Here is a 21,958-nt window from a genome sequence, read left to right as displayed (position 1 = left end):
ATTGCCCAGCTAAGTTCAGATAGCATCAACATGAAGTATGTCTAATCAGCATGGTGATATTATTTCCTTTAGCAAATCCAAGAAGCTCTTCCAGGGAACCAAAAAACAAACAAAAATCACCTGAAAAGTCATACCACGGTTGAAGAAGAGCAGTGTGATCAAGACGGTGGGTTAAGAAAGGGCATAAGATCTGGCTATAGCATTGGTTAAGTGGGTGACTAGGGAATGCCAGCTCAGAGGACTGGTTTGTAGTGCAAGAGCAGACAGCTTGGGGACAGTGGGATGGAAGAACCAGAGGTCACTGTGAGGCATTCACTAAATGGGCAGGAGCAAGACGGGGGGGGTGGGGAAGAGCAGGAAGCCACTTCTGAGTGCCAAGTACTGAGGAAGTCTAAGGCCTCACCACGCCAGGGGGCATGGGGGTCAGTGAAATTGACCATGTCGGGAAACTGGGATATCAGGGCGTCAGAAAGGTCATCAACATATATGTTGGTTGTCCCGGATGTTGGCAAAGGAAGAATGGACCTGGTGGTGGCATGTCCTGGAGAAAGGCAGAAAGTGTCCTGTAGGTCTGCACGATGCCTTTGAAGGTATGAGGAGGGCAGCATAGTGCTAAGTGTGTGACAACAGTGGGAAAAAGGTGTAGAGACAGCAGGGGTAGGGAGGATGGATGAATGCCAAGCTCATCACTTGGCTCTGTGATTCGGTGGTGGGGAGAAGAGGATGCCATATGAGAGTGCAGAGGGAGAAGCCAAATTTCAGCAAGCAAGGGCCGTGGATCACAGGTGACGGCATGAGGCCAGGCTACAGCTGAAGTGGAGGCCCAGCCTGGGGGGATTTGGCTGTGCTGGGAGCATGCATTCCTGTCTCTTGTCTGCTTCCATGACCTACATATTTGGCAAGCTATGGAACGGAGTGGAGTAAAGAAGAAATATTACTTTTTTCTTGTTTTTTTTCCTTTGTTCCTAAAATTTATAATTTTACTCTGCTCTTCACTGTATGCCATAATAATTTATAATTTCATCTTGTACCACATTGCATGCCCTAATAACCATGATGTATTCCCACATGTTATTATTTTAGACAAAGCTGCCATTACTTTAATTTCATTCTCCTCTAAGGCAGTTTACGATCCAGCCACATTGCTATGCAACCATGCACAATTAATAAAAATCAGATAGGTAAGCAGCTTGAAGCATGACGCTGCAGCATATGCCACAGGCATTCTTGGACCCTGGACACTATAAAACTGGAAATCTCAAGTTTTTAGAATCTCAAGATTTTAAAAATTTGTTCTCAAAGAATTCCTAGGGGAAAAAAGTTAACGTTGCCCATGAATCAGCACAGAGAGGTGGCTAAGAGCGTGGGCTCAGGAATCAGACAGACTCGTGGTCAAATAGGCCAAGGGGTCCAATTGGCAACCACGGGGACATGGGCAAGTCTCATGTTTTCTCCAAGTCTTGGATTCCTCGTTTCTAAATGGGGATAATAGCTGTCTCTGCCATTGAGGACTAAGTGAGATCATGCATGCAAGAGACTCCATATAGTAAGTGCTCAATAAATGCTAATACTTTATTTTAAAGAAAACTTATTGCTGTTTTTCTTTTGTTTTGTGAGTTTCTCTGGGAAAGTTGCTGGTAAACGGATTATGAACTTAGATATATATATATTTTTTTTTTCCTAAGCAGCATTAAAATAATAGTTACTTGCTGATATTTTTTCTTGCTATAAGCTCAGTACCTCAGGTAATTATTGTTATTTTTCAGGTGAATAATTAAAGACGGTGAAAAACAAAGCAGGAAACAGATCCAGAAGCTGTGCTTTTCCAGTGAGCTTATTCCCCACCTCCCCATCCCACCTCTCACCACCACTCTGCTGCCTTATTTTCAACTGCTGTAGGGACAGCCCCCAGCTCATCTGTTGTCACCCTCCTACATGAAACACACATATGCATGTGTAAACACATGTTTTCTCACATACACTGAAAATACGGATGAATGCGACATGCATATTAGCTTTTGATCCAGTGAAATCATGATATTAACTCTTTATACTAAGCTTAGTATTTATAATTAATTGAAGAAGTGTCCAAACTGCCATTTTTTAAAACCAAAGGTATTTCATGTTGTCATCCTTGCTGGTTTTAGATTATACACAAGAAAAGATACTTGAATACTTAAAAATAATTAGCTTTTCTACTTTTAATAGAAGGAATCCAAATATATTATTAGTAAAGTAAACCAGAAAGTATTTCAGCTTAACTTCTACAAGGGACACTCATGAAATCTAAGTGGAAGAAACCACGGTAAAGTGAAGGATATAAGGAAGTATAAACGCAAGTGAGGAAACCTAAAAGATGCATTTGTTAAGTGGTGGATATTTCTTAAAACTGACTTAAAACTACATCTTGGTCTTCAACATTATACTGTTTGCTGCTTAAAACAATTCTGAGTTCTGCTTGATTTGCTTCACCTACAGATTAGAAATATGTTGCTCTATGGAAAACGAAGCCATTGGGACAAGATGAACAGAATCAGCACGTCCGGTGAAGCGTGGACTTTGCATACTTACTGCTGCACACAGGCATCTGGCAAGATCTGACGAGAGGGGGCCCTGGAAGATCCCTGCACATCCTGTCACTGAGAGGAATGCGCCGGCCCTTGGCTGTCAGCCTTTGACACACCTGCTTTCTTCGCTGGGTTCCAACACCACAAGTGACAGAACACTGTAATGAGAATTGTGCAACAGAGTCAAATGGGGCGTGAGCCGACAAACGCAGCCAACAACGGCAGTCTCAGGTGGCGAAATGAGAGGGAACTGTTTGTGTGGGTGTGCAAGTAAGTAAGCCACGTCCTAGGCTCAAACGTCTTTTATGATATGGAGAGTTTCTTTCTCCTCTCCGCTCCCCTCCACTCCCTCCCTTCCTCCTTTTCCCTTCCTTTTCCCTCTTTTCCTTTTCCTTCCTTCCTCCCTCCCTCCCTTCCTTCTTCCCTCTCCTTCTTTCTTTTTGACGTAGTAATTAATTTTCAGTAATTGATTGCCATGGGAGTTTTCTTTGCCCTTGTAATTGATGTCTTATTTTTCAGCTATTTATTTATATAGTAATATGACTTTGCTTTTTAAAAAAACAATACATACTGATGACCAAGAATTCAAGAAATAGAAAAGTATAAAAGGAAAGTTTCTAAAAAATCACCCAAACTGCTATACATACAATAACATTAAAATTTGATAATAATTGTGTACATATGATTGACTTTTTTTTTTTGGTGAGGAAGCTCAGCCCTGAGCTAACATCCATGCAAATCCACCTCTTTTTTTTTTTTTTTTTGCTGAGGAAGACTGGCCCTGGGTTAACATCCGTGCCCATCTTCCTCCACTTTATATGGGACGCCGCCACAGCATGGCCTGACAAGCGGTGTATCAGTGCACGCCCAGGATCTGAACCCTGGCCGCCAGCAGCAGAGCGCGTGCACTTAACTGCTACGCCATGGGGCCAGCCCCCAACATTGACATTTGATTATCATAATTACATGTGTACATGCATTTTTAATGTAAAATTTTAATGCAGTTTTATTAGGTATATTAAAAAAAAAATCTAAAGTAAAATTAAAAGTGTTGCTGAACGTCTGATTTTTTTTTTCACCGTAAGTGATTAATTCCCAAAAGAACCCTTTAAAGTTAAGAAAGAAGATGAAAGAAACCAACAAGAGATTCCGGTATTTTTAAGGACAAATTTTGACTTACGACAGTATCTATTGACTTGCTGCTGAGAAGGAAGAGGAAATAAGCACATTTACATTTCCTCCCACCTCTCCTCTCCAAACTTCCACTTAGTTTTCGTTATAATATTTAGGTAATGTTAAGATTTCTGATGTTTATGTTCTGTTCTGAAATGCAATTGCTGGTTGATGAGTCTTATTTCTATACTGAAATGAATCCATTCCTGATCTTCCATCTTGTTTTCATTGGGGCCTGCACTTTCCCGGACTCTTTATTCTGAGTCATCTCGGTGTTCCATCGTGGCCCTGTGGGTTTTTCCAGAAGGGCTGATGGGAACGCGTTCTCTGACTGCCTCTCTGTTGCCTTTCTACAAGACGAACGACCCAGACGAGGAGAAAATACATGGGTGACACTTTCTTTCCCTTCAACTTGTGCAGACCCTGTCCCTCTGTCTTTGTGCACTGAACGCTGCTGTGAAGATCCATGAAGCGAAATAGGGAATTTCTGTCATTTATTTGTTTGTCTTGTCTGCTCACAGGCCTATGGGTTCTTTCGTCCTTTATCCCTGAGGTTCAGCACATTAAGCTTAGTGAGTCATATTTTCTTGGCGTATGCTGTACCATTATGACCTGCCGGTTACAGCTTTTATTAAAGAAAAGTAATACCCCTTTATAATCTCTGAATAGTTTTCTGTTCCATTTGTTTGTTCTTCTCACAATTACCAATTATGCCTATGTTTGATCTCCTTTTGTCCGCCTTTCATATCCATCATTGCCTCTAAAAACCAATTTTACATCTTTACTTCTTTCCATATGTTTTAAATGAGATATTCCACCTTGTAGACCATATCTCTCTGTTTTCAATCATTTTCTTTAATTGTTTTTGTTGCTTGTAACGTAGTTTTATGTCTGCTATTTTTTATTTTTCTCTTCCATTTTTTTCCCTGGCTATTTTAGTTATATTTTCATCTCCTTCTGTTGACGTGTTATCTTTTTGTGAATTCAAACCTCATTTTTAAGCCACTTTTACCCCACACATCCTGACTATAATTTCCGCAGGAACATGGAGCCTATTTGTTTGAGCTTCTCTCTGGGTAATATTTTTGTGATGTTATGTTGTTCCTGTGACTCTTGCTTTCTGTTCCTTTCCCCTCACCCTGATTTCCTCCTTCCCCTTCAATTTTTTTTGTGTGTGTGTGAGGAAGATCAGCCCTGAGCTAACATCCATGCCAATCCTCCTCTTTTTACTGAGGAAGGCAGGCCCTGGGCTAACATCTGTGCCCATCTTCCTCCACTTTATATGGGACGCCGCCACAGCATGGCCTGACAAGCGGTGCGTCGGTGCGCGCCCAGGATCCGAACCTGGGCTGCCAGTAGCGGAGCGCGCGCACTTAACCGCTACGAGACGGGGCGGGCCCCTCCTTCCCCTTCAATTTTCTTCCCCCAGTTTTGATGAACAGATTTTATGCTGGAGCTTTGAAAGCAGCTGGCTGTTTGTGAATAACATGGGGCAAGGAGGGTGAGCTGGGGTAGTTTCCATCAGCTTGTTGTCTTCAACACTCTGGCACCAAATCTGATTTCCTTTTCCCACATCTCTCTGCAGATGTTGGCATTCAAATGGCTGGTGTGACTCAGAGAAGAGCCTCTTAAATAGCTGGCTCACTGTGGAATAACCCAGCAATTGCTGCCCCCTCCCTTCACACTATTTCATCTCCGGCAGCCTTCCTGGGCGAGGAGGCCTGCAAGTGTGGTTTCTCCTTCAGCTCTGTCTCCCGCGGTTCTGCAGGGACATATCAGTGTTTTCAGGGGCGGCTCACGGTCCTCGATCTAGTCTCTGTAGTCAAAGAACTGTTGAACAGGCCTTCCAGGACTGTCAGCTCACTCCCAGGGAATCTACATCCCGCTTGGCGCCTGAGGAAATACTTGTCAGCTCTCAGCCTTCCCTCTCAGTTTGGTCCAGATTTTACCGTCTTTGGCAGGTGTGTTTCGTAATTTATAGTTTGGGATTGTGGCCATTTCATTGTTCATTGAAGACAGAGTGTTCTCTCTCTTTCACTCTCTTTGTGGGTTTTTCACTGGGTTTTAAAGGAGAGGAATGGAATTTTTCTAAATACCTTTATTGTCATCTTTAACAGAAAGCCCTAATTATTAATTTTTTTCAGTACAGAGAAAAGCTTTGTGTAGGCCTTTAAATAACTAATTTAAAATTACCATTTACCAAATTATGATTTATTTTTTTAACAAGTCAAATCATCATCTAGGAGTTTCCCATATAATAAAAATTAATGTCAACTTTTTATTAAACTACCATTGTTAGCCATTTTTGTCCATATATCCATATAACACAGTGGTTAAATAATTGCCGCCAATCACCGCTCATAAGACATTTCTAGTGATAAATATTTTTTTCCACATTATGAATGGGAGGATCATCTGTAAACCCCTTTTCTGGGTAGAGGTCTTCTGTTAGCTTGTGTCTGCTAGTTAGAGGGCCATTAGAGGACGTTCACAACTCAGAGAAAGAGGGGATGACAGAATCAGTGCCATTAATTACAATGCGCAAAGCAGGAACCTCATGCTAAATCTTCTACCATTTATTCTATAGAAATCTGGTAGATTCCTCTGGAAGAGCTCATGGGAACAATACATCCTGAGTTCTGGCATCTTTATAACTATTTGTCTGAGGCCTTTAAACTTGAAGGTCAGTTTGGCAGGATATAAAATCCTTGGCTCACATTTTCTTTCTTTTAGCATATTAAATACGATGCTCCATTGTTTTCTAGTATGAAGTGGTATTGTTGACAAGTCTGATGCTAATCTGATTTTTCTTTCCCTAATAAATGACTTCGTCCTTTTGCCTGAATAAACTCAGGCGTTTTTCTTTTTCTTTAAAATCCAGCAGTTTTAGTAGAATATGTCTCGATATTGACCATTCCAGGTCAATTTTCCCAGGAATGTGATGTGTCCTTTCAATATGCTGATTTCAGTCTTTTATTATAGTTTTGTTCTATTATGTTGTTTTGGTTTTCTTTTCCTAGGACTCTAATAATATGTGTGTGTGCATGTGTGTGTATATATACACACACATATATATGTGTGTATATGTGTGTGTATGTCAGATTTTCTTTCTCCGTCTTTTATATTTATCATTTTTGCTTGAATACTTTTAATTTCTCTTCAATTATTTTCATTTCCCTCCTTTATTTTATTTCTGTTATTACACTTCCTGTGTCTAGTCATTCTTGTGTTCCTTCTAATGCAGTCTACATTTCTGAAATTTTTTCCCTTAGTTCTCTAATTCTTTCCTGAATCTGTCAGCTATTTTTTCACATCCCCCTGTTATTTATGCATCTCATGTCTGAGATTTTCTATTTCTGACTTGTTTCTGTTAATTTCTTAGTTTCTTTTAGCTCATTTTGTAATAGTAAGTCCTATTTTCATCTGCCTCAAGGCCAACTTTTCATTACATTGCTATGTTATCGATACTTTTATCTTACAGTATCTTTGTATGGGGTTTGGTGATGACCCTATTTAAATGAAATCAAATTTTTTTTTCTGTACTTTTAGGAGAGTATAAGGAGGTGGGAGTGTTTCAGGGTAGTTATCTTCACTGGTAAGGGTTCCCTCCTCTGGTGTTAAAAAAAGAAGTATTCAACAATTTGGCCACAATGCTGAGATTTGTGCCTTCTGGACCCTTCCACTCCCAAGGATCTGAACATTCCCTTTCTTTTACCCCTTGTGTTCCTTCTCAGCTTGGATTAGAACCCTGGCAGTTTTTGTTGGGTATTTCTTCAGTCCTTACAGATGTGAGTTCCTCTCGTGCTCTTCAATCTTCTTAAGGCCCCTGACAGGATCTGCATCATCTTTCTTGCACTCAATCACACACTGAGACCGGGAGTCTTCTCTCAGGTTTCCAGATTGGTCTCAGATCTACTTGCTGAGGGTTCTGTTCAGATTAGGACTATTTCCTTGGGTGGTATTTATTGTTGATTTCTGTGTTCCATGGCTCTTGGCCCTGTCTCTTCTCTTTATTTCTCTCTAGCTGCAAAACTTGCGGTTTCGGCACAGTTTCTGCTATTGTGTATGGTTTGGCCTCATCTACTTACATCACTTTTGTTAAAGTTGTTATCTGTGTTTTTCTTTCCTTTGGCAACCCTAATTTTTCTGTTTTTGTTTTAAATGAGAGATTTGTGGATATTAAACAACTATGCTGCCATCATGATTTTGCTTCACTGGAAGCCTCCTAACCATTTCTAAAGGAACTACTATTAACAATATACTCTTAGATATCATGGTATTCATTTTTCCGTAGCTTCAACTTCCACTTAAATGCTGATCATTCCCCAAATTATAACTTTAGTGTAGATTTCTCCTAAGCTACAGTTCTTTATTGATATCTTTATAGACCCAAACTACATGCATTTCAAAAATAAACCCATTTTCTCTCCCTTTCAATTCACCTTCCAAATATGTTTTTCCTTCTCTTATTAATTTTAAAATTAATGCCATCTCTATCCATTAACTATCCTAGACAGAAATCTGGGATATCCTTTTCTTTTTCACTCTTTTCTTTTCAATTCAATTACCAAATCTGTCAGTTTCATCTGCTAAATATCATTCAAAACCATCTACTATTCTCTACCCCAACTGCTTCATCATCTCTCATTGGTTTTATTCTAATCTCCATCTAACGAGGTCTCTCAAGCTCTGATTCCTTCTTCCTCTAACACATTGTTCACACTGAAGCCAGAATTATATGTCTAGAAACCCTGTATTTTACTTCGTTATTCAAACACCTTCCACCATGCCCTCAATGACTATAGGGATAAATCCAAACACCCAAGGTTCTTCACAGTTTGGCTGCAACCTCTCCTTTACATCTCACCTTCTTCCACTTCTTTAATGCATCCTATTCTCAAGCCACAGGAGACTGATAACCTCACAATCTGTGCCTTTGTATGTACTCTTGTCACTGCCTAGAACACCCTTTTGTCTCATTCTCCACACAGTTTGCACTCATCCTTTATGACCCAACTCTAAAGCTGAATCTTCTACAACACTTTCCTGGGACCTAGGCAAACTTAGATGTTTCCACTCAATTTTCACATAGTTCTGCAAACAGGACACCTTTATTGGGCTTTTTACAGTTTTTCATCTGTCTGCCTCATTAAATGGTTAGTTCGTTGAAGGCTATATTCTTGGTTGTCTCCAATTCCCGGCACCTGGGCCATCAATACAGCTGTGTGCAGTCAATGTCTGCTGATTCAACGACTGTGAGTGTGTAGGGCTGTGGTCAGAGGCATATTCAGTTTAGAAGAAACTTCTCCAAGTCTCTTTATTTCAGTCAACAAGTGTTTACCACGCACCAAGTGGGATACAAACATGTGCAGAGATGGTCCTCCCCCCCCCCCTCCCGGCAACTACAATCTAGTCAGAAAAATAAGGCGTATTCAGGTGTAGGTGTGTGTGTGTGTGTGATTTAAAATAAGTGGAACAGGCGGAAGTGCATGGACTTGAATGCAGTGGGTATATTTTGAATGTCAAAATATAACAGCAAACTGTCAGATTGAGTCTAAAAAGACATTATCATTCAATTAGAAGGGTGGTTATCTACATAATGATTAATAATAAGAAACTCATAATTAATACTACTTTAAAAAGAGAATAAAAGGAAGGTTTTAGAATAATCCTTGAGAGCCGGAATATTCTTTTATTCACAGAAGGAATGCCTGAACCAAGAGTTAATGCATTTGGATCAAAGACCTTGGATCAAGACCAAACTAACTCTGCAGGATGATTGATAGAATGGAGCTTCATCCAGAGATCTGCTATTTTCTGGCACCACCAAACACCAATTATAAAGATACAGATTATAAAATGTATTGCAGAAGCCCAACCAAGGTTTTTAGATTTTGTAAAAAAGAGTTCAGAGATTGAAACTTCTTGAGGGCATTTCTACCCTAAGCATCATCAATAAGCTGAAATCGTAAATAGGATTGTTTTTGTGTGTGTGTGCGCACGCGCGTGTGTGTGTTGAAAACCCTTTTATGCAGCTGAGTGCTAGTAAACGTTTCACAACAGGTTACTGGGGAAAAGAGCCCTGATTGTAACATTTGCCAATTTCTGTGGTCCCATCACCGCTGATTTCAAGCTGACAACCTGATGTCACTGACACAAGGTGGGAAGAGTTCACAATTGTTATCCCAAGCTGGTATAAACTGGCTCCAACACACTACTGCTTTCATGAGTCATAACTAATAAATCTATTGAATATTGGAATGCCATATTTGGAAATCCATGTGTCCTGGACATTCTTTGAGCTGTTCTTTGTAAAATTTCTCATTTATAGAGATCTTTTCCTTTTTTCTTAGTATTTGCATATATTTCAAGAACTGAAAGTTGGCAGATATAGGTAACTGAATAAAGGAGGTGAAGAAGTCAGAGATGATCACAGGTGCTGGAAAGGTGGTGGAGCACTGACAGAAACAGGAGGGAAGATGGCGGAGCTGATTGGGAACGAGATGAAGAGGTGGTCCCTTTGCTTTCCTATGATGAGGACATATCCTATTTGGAGAGCTGGGGATGCAGTATTGAACAGAAGGTTAGAGACTGTTCCTCGAGATAGAGAATCACTTGTAGAAGTTAGAGACAAGGTCAGGACACAGAATCAACTAGGGAGGAAAAATGTAGTGATGGAAATCAAAGAATCAAATATTTACCCTTTTGGAGATTTGGAAGAAAGCAAATCAATAGAAAAGATGCAGTTGGGGAAGTAGAAAAAATAAAAAACACCAAGAAACACCACGAAGGTAGACAAAATGGTCAAATGCTCCACAAACTATAGAGAATAAAGAATGAGGAGAGGCTACTGGATTTTCAGTCAAGGGATAGAGACACAAAACAAGCTTCAGGGAGTGTATGGGTCACAGAAATCCACCATTTGGGAAGATTGCCCCACATATGAGTCAATGCTCCTTTCTTATAACTTGACAGGCAGTGTAAGAACTGAATTTCTGCCTAAAACTTGATTCAGGTCTAAGGAATCAAGGAAAACTAACAAGCCAAACAAAAAAAAAAAAACAAAAGCCAACCACGCCACGAATAGAGCTAGTGTTGGGGAGAGAGGACTATTCCAGCTGCAGGCCAAGAGGCCTGGCTTGGTGAAAAATGGAATTCTGGCATGGTTTCTCAGCCTTTCTGGATCCAGGGTGAGTGGCCACTTTCAATGTGGAAGATCCAGAACCAGTTTCAATATGGTTCTCATCCAGAACCACAAGATGGATGGCTGCCCCCAAGTGAGCCATCCCATGGCAGAGGGACTAGTCTGGCAGAAATCTTTAGGGAGGGTGGCAATTTGGTGTCAGAGTCTCTGCCAAAACAAAGCAACTCTGAAACGAGAGGAAATTTCAACAAACAGGAGAAAAGCTGAACCCAGGAGGAAGCCCAAACTGCTGGGCAACATGTGTGCCTGACTGGCCCCAAGTCTGAACGTCAGATTTGGTTCCAAAGGCCAAGGCTCGCTCTGCCTTCCTGCACACATGCACACACCTGCTCCTCCTCCCAGAGGGAGGTTTCCTAGAGATGTGGTCTTGGCTGGGAGCGGGAAAATGTCTTGACTGTGCTTGAGCCGACCTCCTGGAGTACGCACAAGCTTGCTCTTGCCCTGATGAATGGCTGCCCAGGATACCTGCCTCAGGTCCAACCCAGCTCACGTGGGTAACCTTCTTTTTTGTCTCCTCTTGTTTTTGCCAGCAAAAACCCTTCCAATGAATGATTTGCTTCTCCTGTGTTAGCAGGCCTGGGCTTTTCTGAAGATCACCACTTCAACACCACTCTGCATTTCCCCTGACTTTGCAAAGACTCTTGAGGAAGAGTATTTACCAGCTCAGAGGTCTGTAGGGCCCAAGGACCTGTCAGTGATCTCATAGCCATTTGCCTCAAGGACACTATAAGCCAGACGGGAAGACCATATGAATGCTCAGGAAGTAGCTACCCATTGAAACACAATAAAAATTCAGGTCACTGTAAGTTAAAACTGGGAAATGCTGCATGATTTTAGGGAGTAGAAGACTTCACAGAGGAAGGAAGCTTAGAGCTGGATCCAGGATTTGGGAGCAATGACAAGAGCAAAAACACAAAGGTAAGCACGAGTCAACACGGCGACGGGTGGTGCTTTAGTGATACATAACAAGCAACTGCAAATTCAGTGATTCTCAGAAAGAAAGGACAGCGGAGGAAAGCAGTGACGTCACCACCAGTCTCTATTCTAAAAGGCCAGTGGGAAGAGTGTGTTCCAGAAGACAGGATGCAACAGTGAAGGCCTGTTTGTTCTTAGAGACAAGAAGAAAAGAGAGAAGCAGAAAGCAGTATTGTAGAGCACGGCAGGGATTCTAGGTGCTCCCTGGTTGCATCCAGAAACCAGGTGCCTGGTCTCTCCACCACCCCTGCTTACTCCCTGTCCTTCCCTTTTCCGGCCTCTTCCCCTTGGGTTACGGTAGCACTTGCTCACAGAAGTCATTTCCCAGAGCCATCCCTACCTTGGACACACTTAAGGGCTAAGCAACCATCACAGGATGAGGGGCAGGCAGGGAAATGCTTCTCAAACTGTAATGTGCCTTACAACACCTGGGGATCTTGTTGAAATGCAGATTCTGATTTCTTAGGTCTGCGAGGGACGTGAGAGTCCTCATTTCTCATGAGCTCCCAGCTTCTAAAAAGATGCCCATTTGGCTGGTCCCTGTGTCACACTTAGCGTAGCAGGGCGATAAGTATTCACAATGCCAAGAGTTCTCTCCACAAATGCATGGTCCTTCCCTCCCTGCAGCTCTGTCCCTAACCTTGTAGAGACAGTAACTGGATCCTTCTCCTCCTCTGACAATGGGGAGTGTCAAGACTTCACTTCTGGGGGCTTATCTGGGTGGCTGGGATAAATACTGCCTCCCCACTAGCCTACCCAAGTGCCCTCCAGTCTAACACCTTTGTCCATTTCCCCTTGTCTGACCCAGTCCCAAAGGAATGCTTCTGCCTTGGGACCTCTACTGTTCCATGTGTGCATAGGAGGGGAAATAAAGCAAACCAGCTTGCACACAAGGCTCCCCAGGGCAGAGTTCTACCTGTCCTTCCCCATCCCTAGCCTAGGTAGGATGTCTCACCTGGGGAGGCAAAATCTCTTAGTCCAGGCCCTGACTGTAAGAGGAAACAGTTCTCCTGTCCCTCAGTCACTGACCTGTAGTGTGGCAACTTACTGGGGAGAGTCTTGGCCACCAGCACTGGCTCTAGCTCCTTGTGAGTTGGACAGAGGGAGTGGAGCATGGTGGATGGATCCTGGGGGCTCTGCAGACCCTGGAGAGATGGGTTCGTTTCTTTTCTTGAGTATTTTCTGAGGGTTTGGGGAAACATTTATGTAGACCCTAGTGGTCTGGATGAGGACCATGACCTGTGGCTTGTCAGTTAAGACGGTTTTCAAATACTAGCACATAATTGAGCTAGACAAACAGTTAAACTAGGAAAAATATAAAGCTGGAGAACATCCAGCAGGAGTACTATCAATCCAACCTACGCCAGGAGAATGTGGACTTTCCCTCAGCTGTTTCCATACTGACATCTCACATTATCCCCACAACAACCACTGCATTAAAAGAAAGGAAAATGGGGGCTCAGACAGGTTAAGTATATTGAACAAGGTCACTCAGCTTGCAGGCATTACAGCTGGGATTCCAGCAAGGGTCTGTTCGGCTCAAAAGCCCTTGCTCTTGCATGAAAGACATGAGCGTACACTCTTTATACTAAACTTGGGTCACACAGACTTGGGTTTGAATCCTAGCTCTACCCTTGGGAAAGTTACTGAATCTGAATGCACCTCTGTTTTCTCATCTGTAGAAATGGAGACAACACCCACTTCCAGGGCTGTTGTAGGATGAGATGAGAGCAGTAGGTTCTGACTGTGCCCAGCACTGAACTTAGGACTCAGAAAAGTTCATTAACGTCAGTTATTGCTCTTTCTTATTTCTGACGTTAGATTGTTAGACTGCCTCTCTACCCGCAAAAGATACCCACTTGGAGGCAGTGATTGGAGGTTCTGGGCCTCTGATCACATGCCTCAACTACCTGCTTCAGAATCTATGCTAAGACCTCAGCCTGTAAAAGTTAAGGATGCAGCAAGACTGGAGAAAAGGGCTGGCATATGAGTACCATCAGTTTGAGGAAGCCCCTGCAAGAAACTCTGGGGAACAATAAGACCTATAGGAGATCCTGAGCGAGCAGGTGACTTTATGGACCAGTGATGGAAATACTGAGGGATATTAGGTGGTTTGGAGATGGGAGAGTGATACAGAGGCAGGGAATCACGTGGGCAGTGCAATATAACAGAGAGAACCCTTGGAATAAAGTCAAAAGGCCTGGATTCTGCTCCTACGTTGCCAGCTGTGGGAGCTTAGGCAGCTTATTTCAGCTATTTGGGTTTAATTTTCCCCATCTGAAAAATAAGACATTCCTACTAGACTGTGTTAAGTCCTGCCAGCACTAAAATGATACGTTAGAATTCTGCTTATTGCAATTAATTTGACCTTGAGATGATACAGGGTAAAATTAGCAGTAGTATCAATAGAATGTAGAGCAAGTAAAGGTATGGAAGATGTTCAGAAAGTTGAAATGACAGGGTTTAATAAATAATCTCAAATGCGGAGACGTGGGGAAGAGAAGAACCAAACTGATTTTGAGTTTATCCTGGGATGCGATGACTTTGATAGTTCCAAAAGAAGGGGAGAAATGGGATTTGGTCTAGGAGAAAGGTGATGAGCACAGTTTCAATGATACTGAGTCAAAACTGAAAACGAACCAAGCGTGGGCCTGGACCAGGGCACTTGCACAGCCCGAGAGGGAACCAGCGCCTCCCGGAATTTGGCGCCCGAGGCAATTGACTCACCTCACACTAGTCCCAGCTCTAATCTTGTGGAGGAAATATTTAGAGGCTGACACAAAGGAGGGCAAAAAGAAGGGACTGCAAGGATGGGAATGGCCCTTACCTTTGACCAGTCTCCCACAGTCAAATGTGGAGGACAGTCTGTTCTGGCACAGGACTTATGAGAAGATGCCTTGGGTCCTTGGCACAATTCATCTGAGAGATTCAAAAAGCTGCCATCTGTTAACAGCTGCCGACAGGTGACTCTTCGATTCTGAGTTCCCCCACCACATGTCCTGGAACACTAAGAAGAGGGAAGGAAGTGAGTCAACGGGTTTGGCCTGCTTCGTATTAGTGCAACGCAGGGCTCTTACAATCACAAGCATGGTGGGCTGAGGAGTCATCAGTCTGCCATACCTGCTGCCATTCTTCAATGTGCCAGCTGGGAGGACAATCAAACTGACTGCATGCTTGTAAGGCATGGGGTTTTTCCTCTCTGCATTCCTCAGGAGGGGAGGGCGATTCCCCGGGGTGCAGGCAGTACACATCTCGGGTCTGGATTCCAACACCACAGGTAGCTGAGCAGGGCCCCCAAGAGCCTGTGTGCCACCTGTACCAAAAAACAAATGGGAAAGTTGAACTGTCCGAGGACACTGCGAGCCACAGTCAGAGCACGGGCAATTTTAAGTTCTTCTCTGGACTTCCAGACTTCACACTCCAGATATAGATCCTAGAGCGGCAGTCTCTCCCTCAATATATACAATTAAAACACAGAAATATAATGTTTAAAGGCAAGAAATGTCAGGAAAATGTTTAAAGATTTTACCCATTTGGGAAAGTCCACAGCAAAAAAGAAGCAGATTTCTCCCCATCCTAAACCCACCATCATATATCAATAATGAAATCTTGGTTTTGTTTTGAATAGAGCCCCAAGGCAAGGATGATTTATATAGGTGTCAAAATAAATTTTAAAATGCTTAAAAGCACACTTCAGGAAATTTTCAGGGCACCTGGATTCGCTATTTGGAATATCCCTAAGAAAATTCTTTTATGTTAGGATTGGATTTACAACACATATATATAATGTGATTCATTGCCAATAAGATCTTGGAAAAATCAGGTTTTTTCATGAAACATCTGTAAAAATGAAAAACCAGGGCAGCTGCTTTTGATACATATTTCCAAGTTCCCTTCAAGGAAGATTCTCTCAATTCGCACTCCCACTGGAAGCCTATGAGAGTGGCTAGTTTCCTACGCCCATACCAACACTGGACAATATCATTTTAAAAAGTATTTGCCCATCTGATGGGGGGAAAATTGTGTATTATGATTATTTTAATTTGTGGATATTTATTAGTTAACATGAATTTTTAACTAGGTACTGTAGAGATATACCATGAAGAAGCAATTTTAAAATGCTTAAAATGTACACAAAAGATGTTTCTCCAAGGTAGTTTGTAACAGCAAAAAAAAAATTTTAATTATATTTTACAAAATGGAAGGAGGCAATCTAAATGTTTAACAATAAAGGGCAAAATAAATACTTGTCTATTCATACAGCACAATGCTAGCAGCCATTAAAATAATAAAGTAGGTATATAGTTATTGATAAAGATATATGTTCAAGATATACTTTTATTAGAAAACAGGTGATAAAATATCTCATCGAGTATAATCATATAGTTTTATGCATTTATAAATGCATGCAGAAAAATGTCTGGATAATTGTATATCGAAATCTTAACAGTGGATGATCTCTAAGTTATAGGATTTTTATTTTCTTTATTCTTGCCAGTATTTTTTTCTAATTTTCTCATAATAAACATTAATTATCAGAAAAAACAAGTTAGTTCTTTGAAAAAAAATAGTGTTTGTCTGAAGGTGATTTTCAGTTCTAATTTCTCGTTTTCCATAACAAACATGTTTTACTTCTGTAAATAAGAGGAAAAATGAAAAAAAAAAAAGAATATTCAAGACAAATATAACAGGACAAAAGAGTAAAATTTTTATTTATGAAGGCAAAAGTTCACAATGAAAATATAATAATCATACAAGTACGGAGAGTGAATAAAAAGGATAAATATATAGAAAGCACAAGCTATTAGATATAAGAAAAATGGAAGGATATATAATAAAACATTTTAAAAGTTGTAAAATAGTTCTCTAAGCCCCTGGCATATCACGAAGGCAAACTTTAATACAAATGAAGAGAATTTAATATTACATTTGAAATTCTTGACGAAATAGACAACATTTTACAAAACTATAAAAAGTTCTATTTGAGAAAGGGACTAGATGCTGCTAATTTTGTGGTTGAGTTCCTACAAATTTTCAAGAAACAAGTGAATTCCCATGTTATTTAAAATGTTCCAACGTGAAAAAGAGGATTAAGATATTTTAATGCATATTCGGAAGCAAGGAAAAACCTGAGCACAAAATCTGACAAATATATAGAAAAATTTTTTTTTACATATGATTATATATTCTAAATCCTAAATAAAAGAGAAGTATAAATCCTAAATAAAATAGAAGCAAGTTAATCAAAGGATTAAAATAACACACAGTACAGGCTGTGGACTGAATGGTCACATCCTTCCCTGAATTCATATGTTGAAGATCTCATGGTCACTGTGATGGTATTTGGAGATTAGGTATTTGGAAGGGAATTAGGGTTAGATGAGGTCATAAGGGTGGAGCCCTCATGATGGGATTAGTGCCCTTATAAGAAGAGAATCCAGAGAGCTTGCTCTCTTTCTCTCTCTCCACCATAAGAGGACACAGCAAGAAGGCAACTTTCTGTAAGCCAGGAAAAGAGCTCTCATTAGGAACTGACCCCTGCCAGCACCTTGATCTTCAACTTTCCAACCTCTAGAACTGTGAGAAAAACAAATTCGTTGTTTAAGCCACCCAGTCTATGGTATGCTGTTATCACAGCCTGAGCTGACTAATGCAGTATGTTTTCTGACCACAGTGGAGCTATATTAGATAATCCCTAAACATTCAGAAATTATGCAATAATCTTCTAAATTACTCATGGGTCAAAGAAGAAATCATAATGGAAATTAGATAGTATTTTTAAATGCATGTTAATAAAAATATGAAATGTCAAAATCAGTGGAAGGTAGCTAAAGCTTTAAATGCATATATTAAAAAGAAAGGATTGGTGTCAAGATGGCAGCATAGGCGGACTCTGAACTCACCTCCTCCCACGGACACAACAGACTTACAACTAATCTTGGAAGAATTACCCCTGAGAGAGAACCGAAAACTGGATAAGAGGAACCCCTGCAACACATGACAGTCCTGACTGAGGTGGAATAGACAGAAATTCCCTTCTGGAGAGAATAAAAGCCACCTTCACAAGCGACAGTGCCTCACAGCCACCTGGGAGCAATCCAAAGGTACATAACCTTCCCTGGAGAAGTTGGGGGACTGAGGGGGGGGACTGTTGCCGCTAAAAGCATTTTTTGGACCCAGCACAACTGAGATGAGTGTCATAATATCTGGCTTTGCTGGTGACTAACAACAATGGGGAATACCCCCAGAAAAGCTATTGGACATAAGAAAAAAAATTAAGCAAGCTCTTAAAGGGCCCACCCATAAATTGACCCATTTTGGAAAGCTACCTAAAATCACCAGAAAGAAAGGTGCACAGTCCTTCGGTGAAAAGAGACTCACCTGATAGGCTCCAGGTGCATCTTGGTGAGAAGTGAGACCTCTCCAGGACTGAGATGTTGGCAGCAGCCATTGTTGTGACCTAGAGCAGGCGTGCTGACACAGTCGTTGGCAGACACCATTGGAGTTCTCCCTCTGGGCTCTCCACCCAGGGTCTGCCCCACCCACTAGTGCACCAATTTAATACAGCTCATCCAGGGCAAGTGGCCCACCCTAGGGACTGGCCCCACCCAACAACAATCCTCAGGCAACTTGTGGGTCTGCATAGGATAGGTGCCTGGATTCTCTGCAGCCTGGCAAGTGGGTCCACCTATGTGTGGCAGGGCATGGGTGAGGAGCAGGTGGAGTGTGTGGGGTATGGGGGGAGTGTGTGGGGCCTCTGTCATGGGGAAACTCGGTCCACTTGCGTGTGTACAGGGCAGGACTGTGTCGATGGTGTGTGTGGCCCAGTGGGCAGTGGGGTTTGTCACCTGCAGAAGACTTGTGTTTCTCAAACAGCCACATAGGGGATCGGCCCCACCTTCCAAAGCCTGAAACAATTGAGTGCTCCCCTGCCTGGGGCCAGCCCCTACCAGCTGCAATCCTGAGAGCTGACAAGAGCCTTATAAACCGGAGGCCTACAGCAATTGTAAGCACCTGAGCCTAACATCCAGCCACAATGGGAGCCTACTCACTTAGAAAAACTGCAACAGGAATGTGCTATTGGACGTTGCAGCCAACTGTGCTGTGGCTCCCCACACGCGATAAAGAGACTGAAGGGACCACAACAGGTGAGCCTTACAATCAGTGGGCCAGGAGCACAGCTCAGCCTCCCTGGACACCTATGGCAACAGCAACCCCGCCACAACAGAAAGACATATGTAGCTGACACAAGGGTCACTCCTGGAACATTTGAGATTGGTGACAAGAGGGAAGCACACTGCTGGGCCTCATAAGGCATCACTTATATAAGGTCACGTCTCCAAGATCAGGAGATGTAGGTAATCTATCTAATATACAGACACAAGCACAGGGAAAGAGGCAAAACGAGGAAGCAAAGGAATACATTCCAAGTAAGAGAACAGCACAAAACCCCAGAAAAATAACTAAATGAAATAGAAATGAGCAATCTACTGTAAAGAGTTCAAACAAAGAATCATAAGGATGCTCACTGATCTTGGGAGAAGAATGGATGAACTCAGTGAGAATGTCAACAAAGAAATGGAAAATATGAAAAATAACTAATCAGAAATGAAGAATACAGTACCGGAAATGAAAAATTCACTAGAAGGACTCAAAAGCAGAGTAGAGGATACAGAAGAATGGATCAGCGAGCTGGACAAAAGGCTAAAGGAAATCATGCAAGCTGAACAGATAAAAGAAAAAAGAATTAAAAGGAGTGAGGACAGTCCAAGAGACCTCTGGGACAACATCAAGTGCACTAACATCCATATGATAGGTGTCCCAGAATGAGAAGACCAAGGGGCAGAGAATCTATTTGAAGAAATAACAGCTGAAAGCTTTCCTAACCTAAGGAAGGAAACAGACATCCAAGTACAGGAAACAAAGAGAGCACCAAAAAAGATAAACATAAAGAGGCCCACACCAAGACACATAATAATTAAAATGACTAGAATTAAAGATAAAGAGAGAATCCTAAAAGCTGCAAGAGAAAGGCAACAAGTTACATACAACAGAAACCCCATAAGGCTATCAGCTGACTTCTCAGCAGTAACCTTACAGGCTAGAAGTGAGTAACACAATATATTTAAAATGCTGGAAGGAAAAAACCTATAGCCAAGGATACTCTACCCAGGAAGGTTATCATTCAAAATGGAAGGAGAGATAGGGATTTCCAGACAAGCAAAAATTAAAGGATTTTATCACCAAGAAACCACTCCTACAAGAAATACTAAAGGAACTTATTTAAGGGGGAAAGAGACCACAAATAGGAAAAATTTATCTATTTCCATGATAACAGGGTAATAGATATAAACGCACAAAGATGAGGTTAGATATGATATCCAAAACATAAAATGTGGGAGGAGGGGAGTAAGAGAGTAGAACTTTTAGAAAGATGTCAAACTAAAGAGACCATCAACTTAATATAGATTGCTATATACATAGGTTATTATATATGAACCTCATGGTAATCACAAAACTGAAACCTATAATAAATACACAAAAAATTAAGAGAAAGGAACCCAAACATAATACTAAAGAAAGCCATCAAACCACAAGGGAAGAGAGCAAGAGAAGAAGAAAGGAACAGAGAAGAACTACTAAAACACCAAGAAAAAAAGTTTAAAAAATGGCAGTAAGTACATACTTACAAATAGCTACTTTAAATGTCAATGGACTAAATGGTCCAATTAAAAGGCACAAGGTGAAAAAAAAAAAAGGCATAAGGTGGCTGATTGGATAAAAAAACAAGACCCATATATATATGCTGCATCCAAGAGACACACTTTAGACCTAAAGACACTCACAAACTGAAAGTGAAGGGATGGAAAAAGATACTCCATGTGTATGGCAATGAAAAGAAAGCTGGGGTAGCAATACTCATATTAGACAAAATAGACATTAAAACAAAAACTATAACAAGAGACAAAGAAGGGCACTACATAATGATAAGGGAACAATCCAACAAGAGGATATAACACCTGTAAATATCTATGCACCCAACATTGGAGCACCTAAATATAGAAAGCAATTATTAACAGAAATAAAAGGGGTAACAGACAGCAACACAATAATAGTAGGGGATTTTGACACTCTACTTACACCAATGGATAGATCATCCAAACAGAAGATCAATGAGGAAACACTGGCCTTAAATGACACACTAGACAAGACAGACTTAGTAGATATATACACAACATTCAATCCAAAAAGCAAAGAATATACATTCTTTTCAAATGCACATGGAACATTCTCCAAGATTGATCACATTTTAGGCCACAAACCAAGTCTTCATAAATTTCAGAAGATTGAAATAATACCAAGCATCTTTTCTGACCACAACGGTATGAAACTAGAAATCAACTACAGGAAGAAAATCAGAAAAGCCACAGATATGTGGAGATTAAACAAAATGCTACTGAACAACAACTGTGTCAATGAAGAAATCAAAGGAGAAATCAAAAAATACCTGGAGCCAAATGAAAATATGACATGCCAGAATTTATGGAATACAGCAAAAGCAGTTCTAAGAGGGCAGTTTATAGCAATACAAGTCTACTACCTCAACAAACAAGAAGAATCTCAAATAAACAATCTAACAGTGCACCTAAAGGAAATGGAAAAAAAAGAACAAACAAAGCCCAAATCAGTAGAAGGAGGGAAATAATAAAAGTCAGAGCAGAAATAAATGAAATAGAGACTAAAAAAATATATAGAAAAAAATCAATGAAACCAAGAGCTGGTTCTTTGAAAAGATAAACAAAATTGACAAACCTTTAGCTAGACTCACCAAGAAAAAATGACAGAAGGCTCAAATAAATAAAATCAGAAATGAAAGAGGAGAAATTATAATGGACACCTCAGAAATACAAAAGATTATTTAAAAAAGCTATATGCCAACAAATTGGATAATCTAGAAGAAATGGATAAATTCTTAGAATCATACAACCTTCCAAAACTGAATCAAGAAGAAATAGAGAATTTGAATAGACAAATCACC

General features: G+C 41.0%; 1 protein-coding gene across 1 annotated transcript in view; it reads right to left on the bottom strand.

Moving 5' to 3' along the window:
• LOC131406510 (endophilin-A3) overlaps window positions 1-21,958 on the bottom strand; it is a 536,830-nt gene that overhangs the window by 80,290 nt on the left and 434,582 nt on the right. Inside the window, exons 25-27 of the mRNA XM_058542566.1 lie at window positions 15,040-15,232; window positions 14,747-14,926; window positions 2,572-2,725 (exon numbers count right to left, since the gene is read on the bottom strand). Coding sequence (XP_058398549.1) covers window positions 2,572-2,725; window positions 14,747-14,926; window positions 15,040-15,232 — 527 coding nt within the window. The remainder of the gene's footprint in view (window positions 1-2,571; window positions 2,726-14,746; window positions 14,927-15,039; window positions 15,233-21,958) is intronic.

Source organism: Diceros bicornis, chromosome 5, assembly GCF_020826845.1.
Source record: "Diceros bicornis minor isolate mBicDic1 chromosome 5, mDicBic1.mat.cur, whole genome shotgun sequence".
Lineage (NCBI taxonomy): Eukaryota > Metazoa > Chordata > Mammalia > Perissodactyla > Rhinocerotidae > Diceros > Diceros bicornis.
Note: the sequence above shows the minus strand (reverse complement) of the source record. Positions and strands in the feature narration are given on the sequence as shown.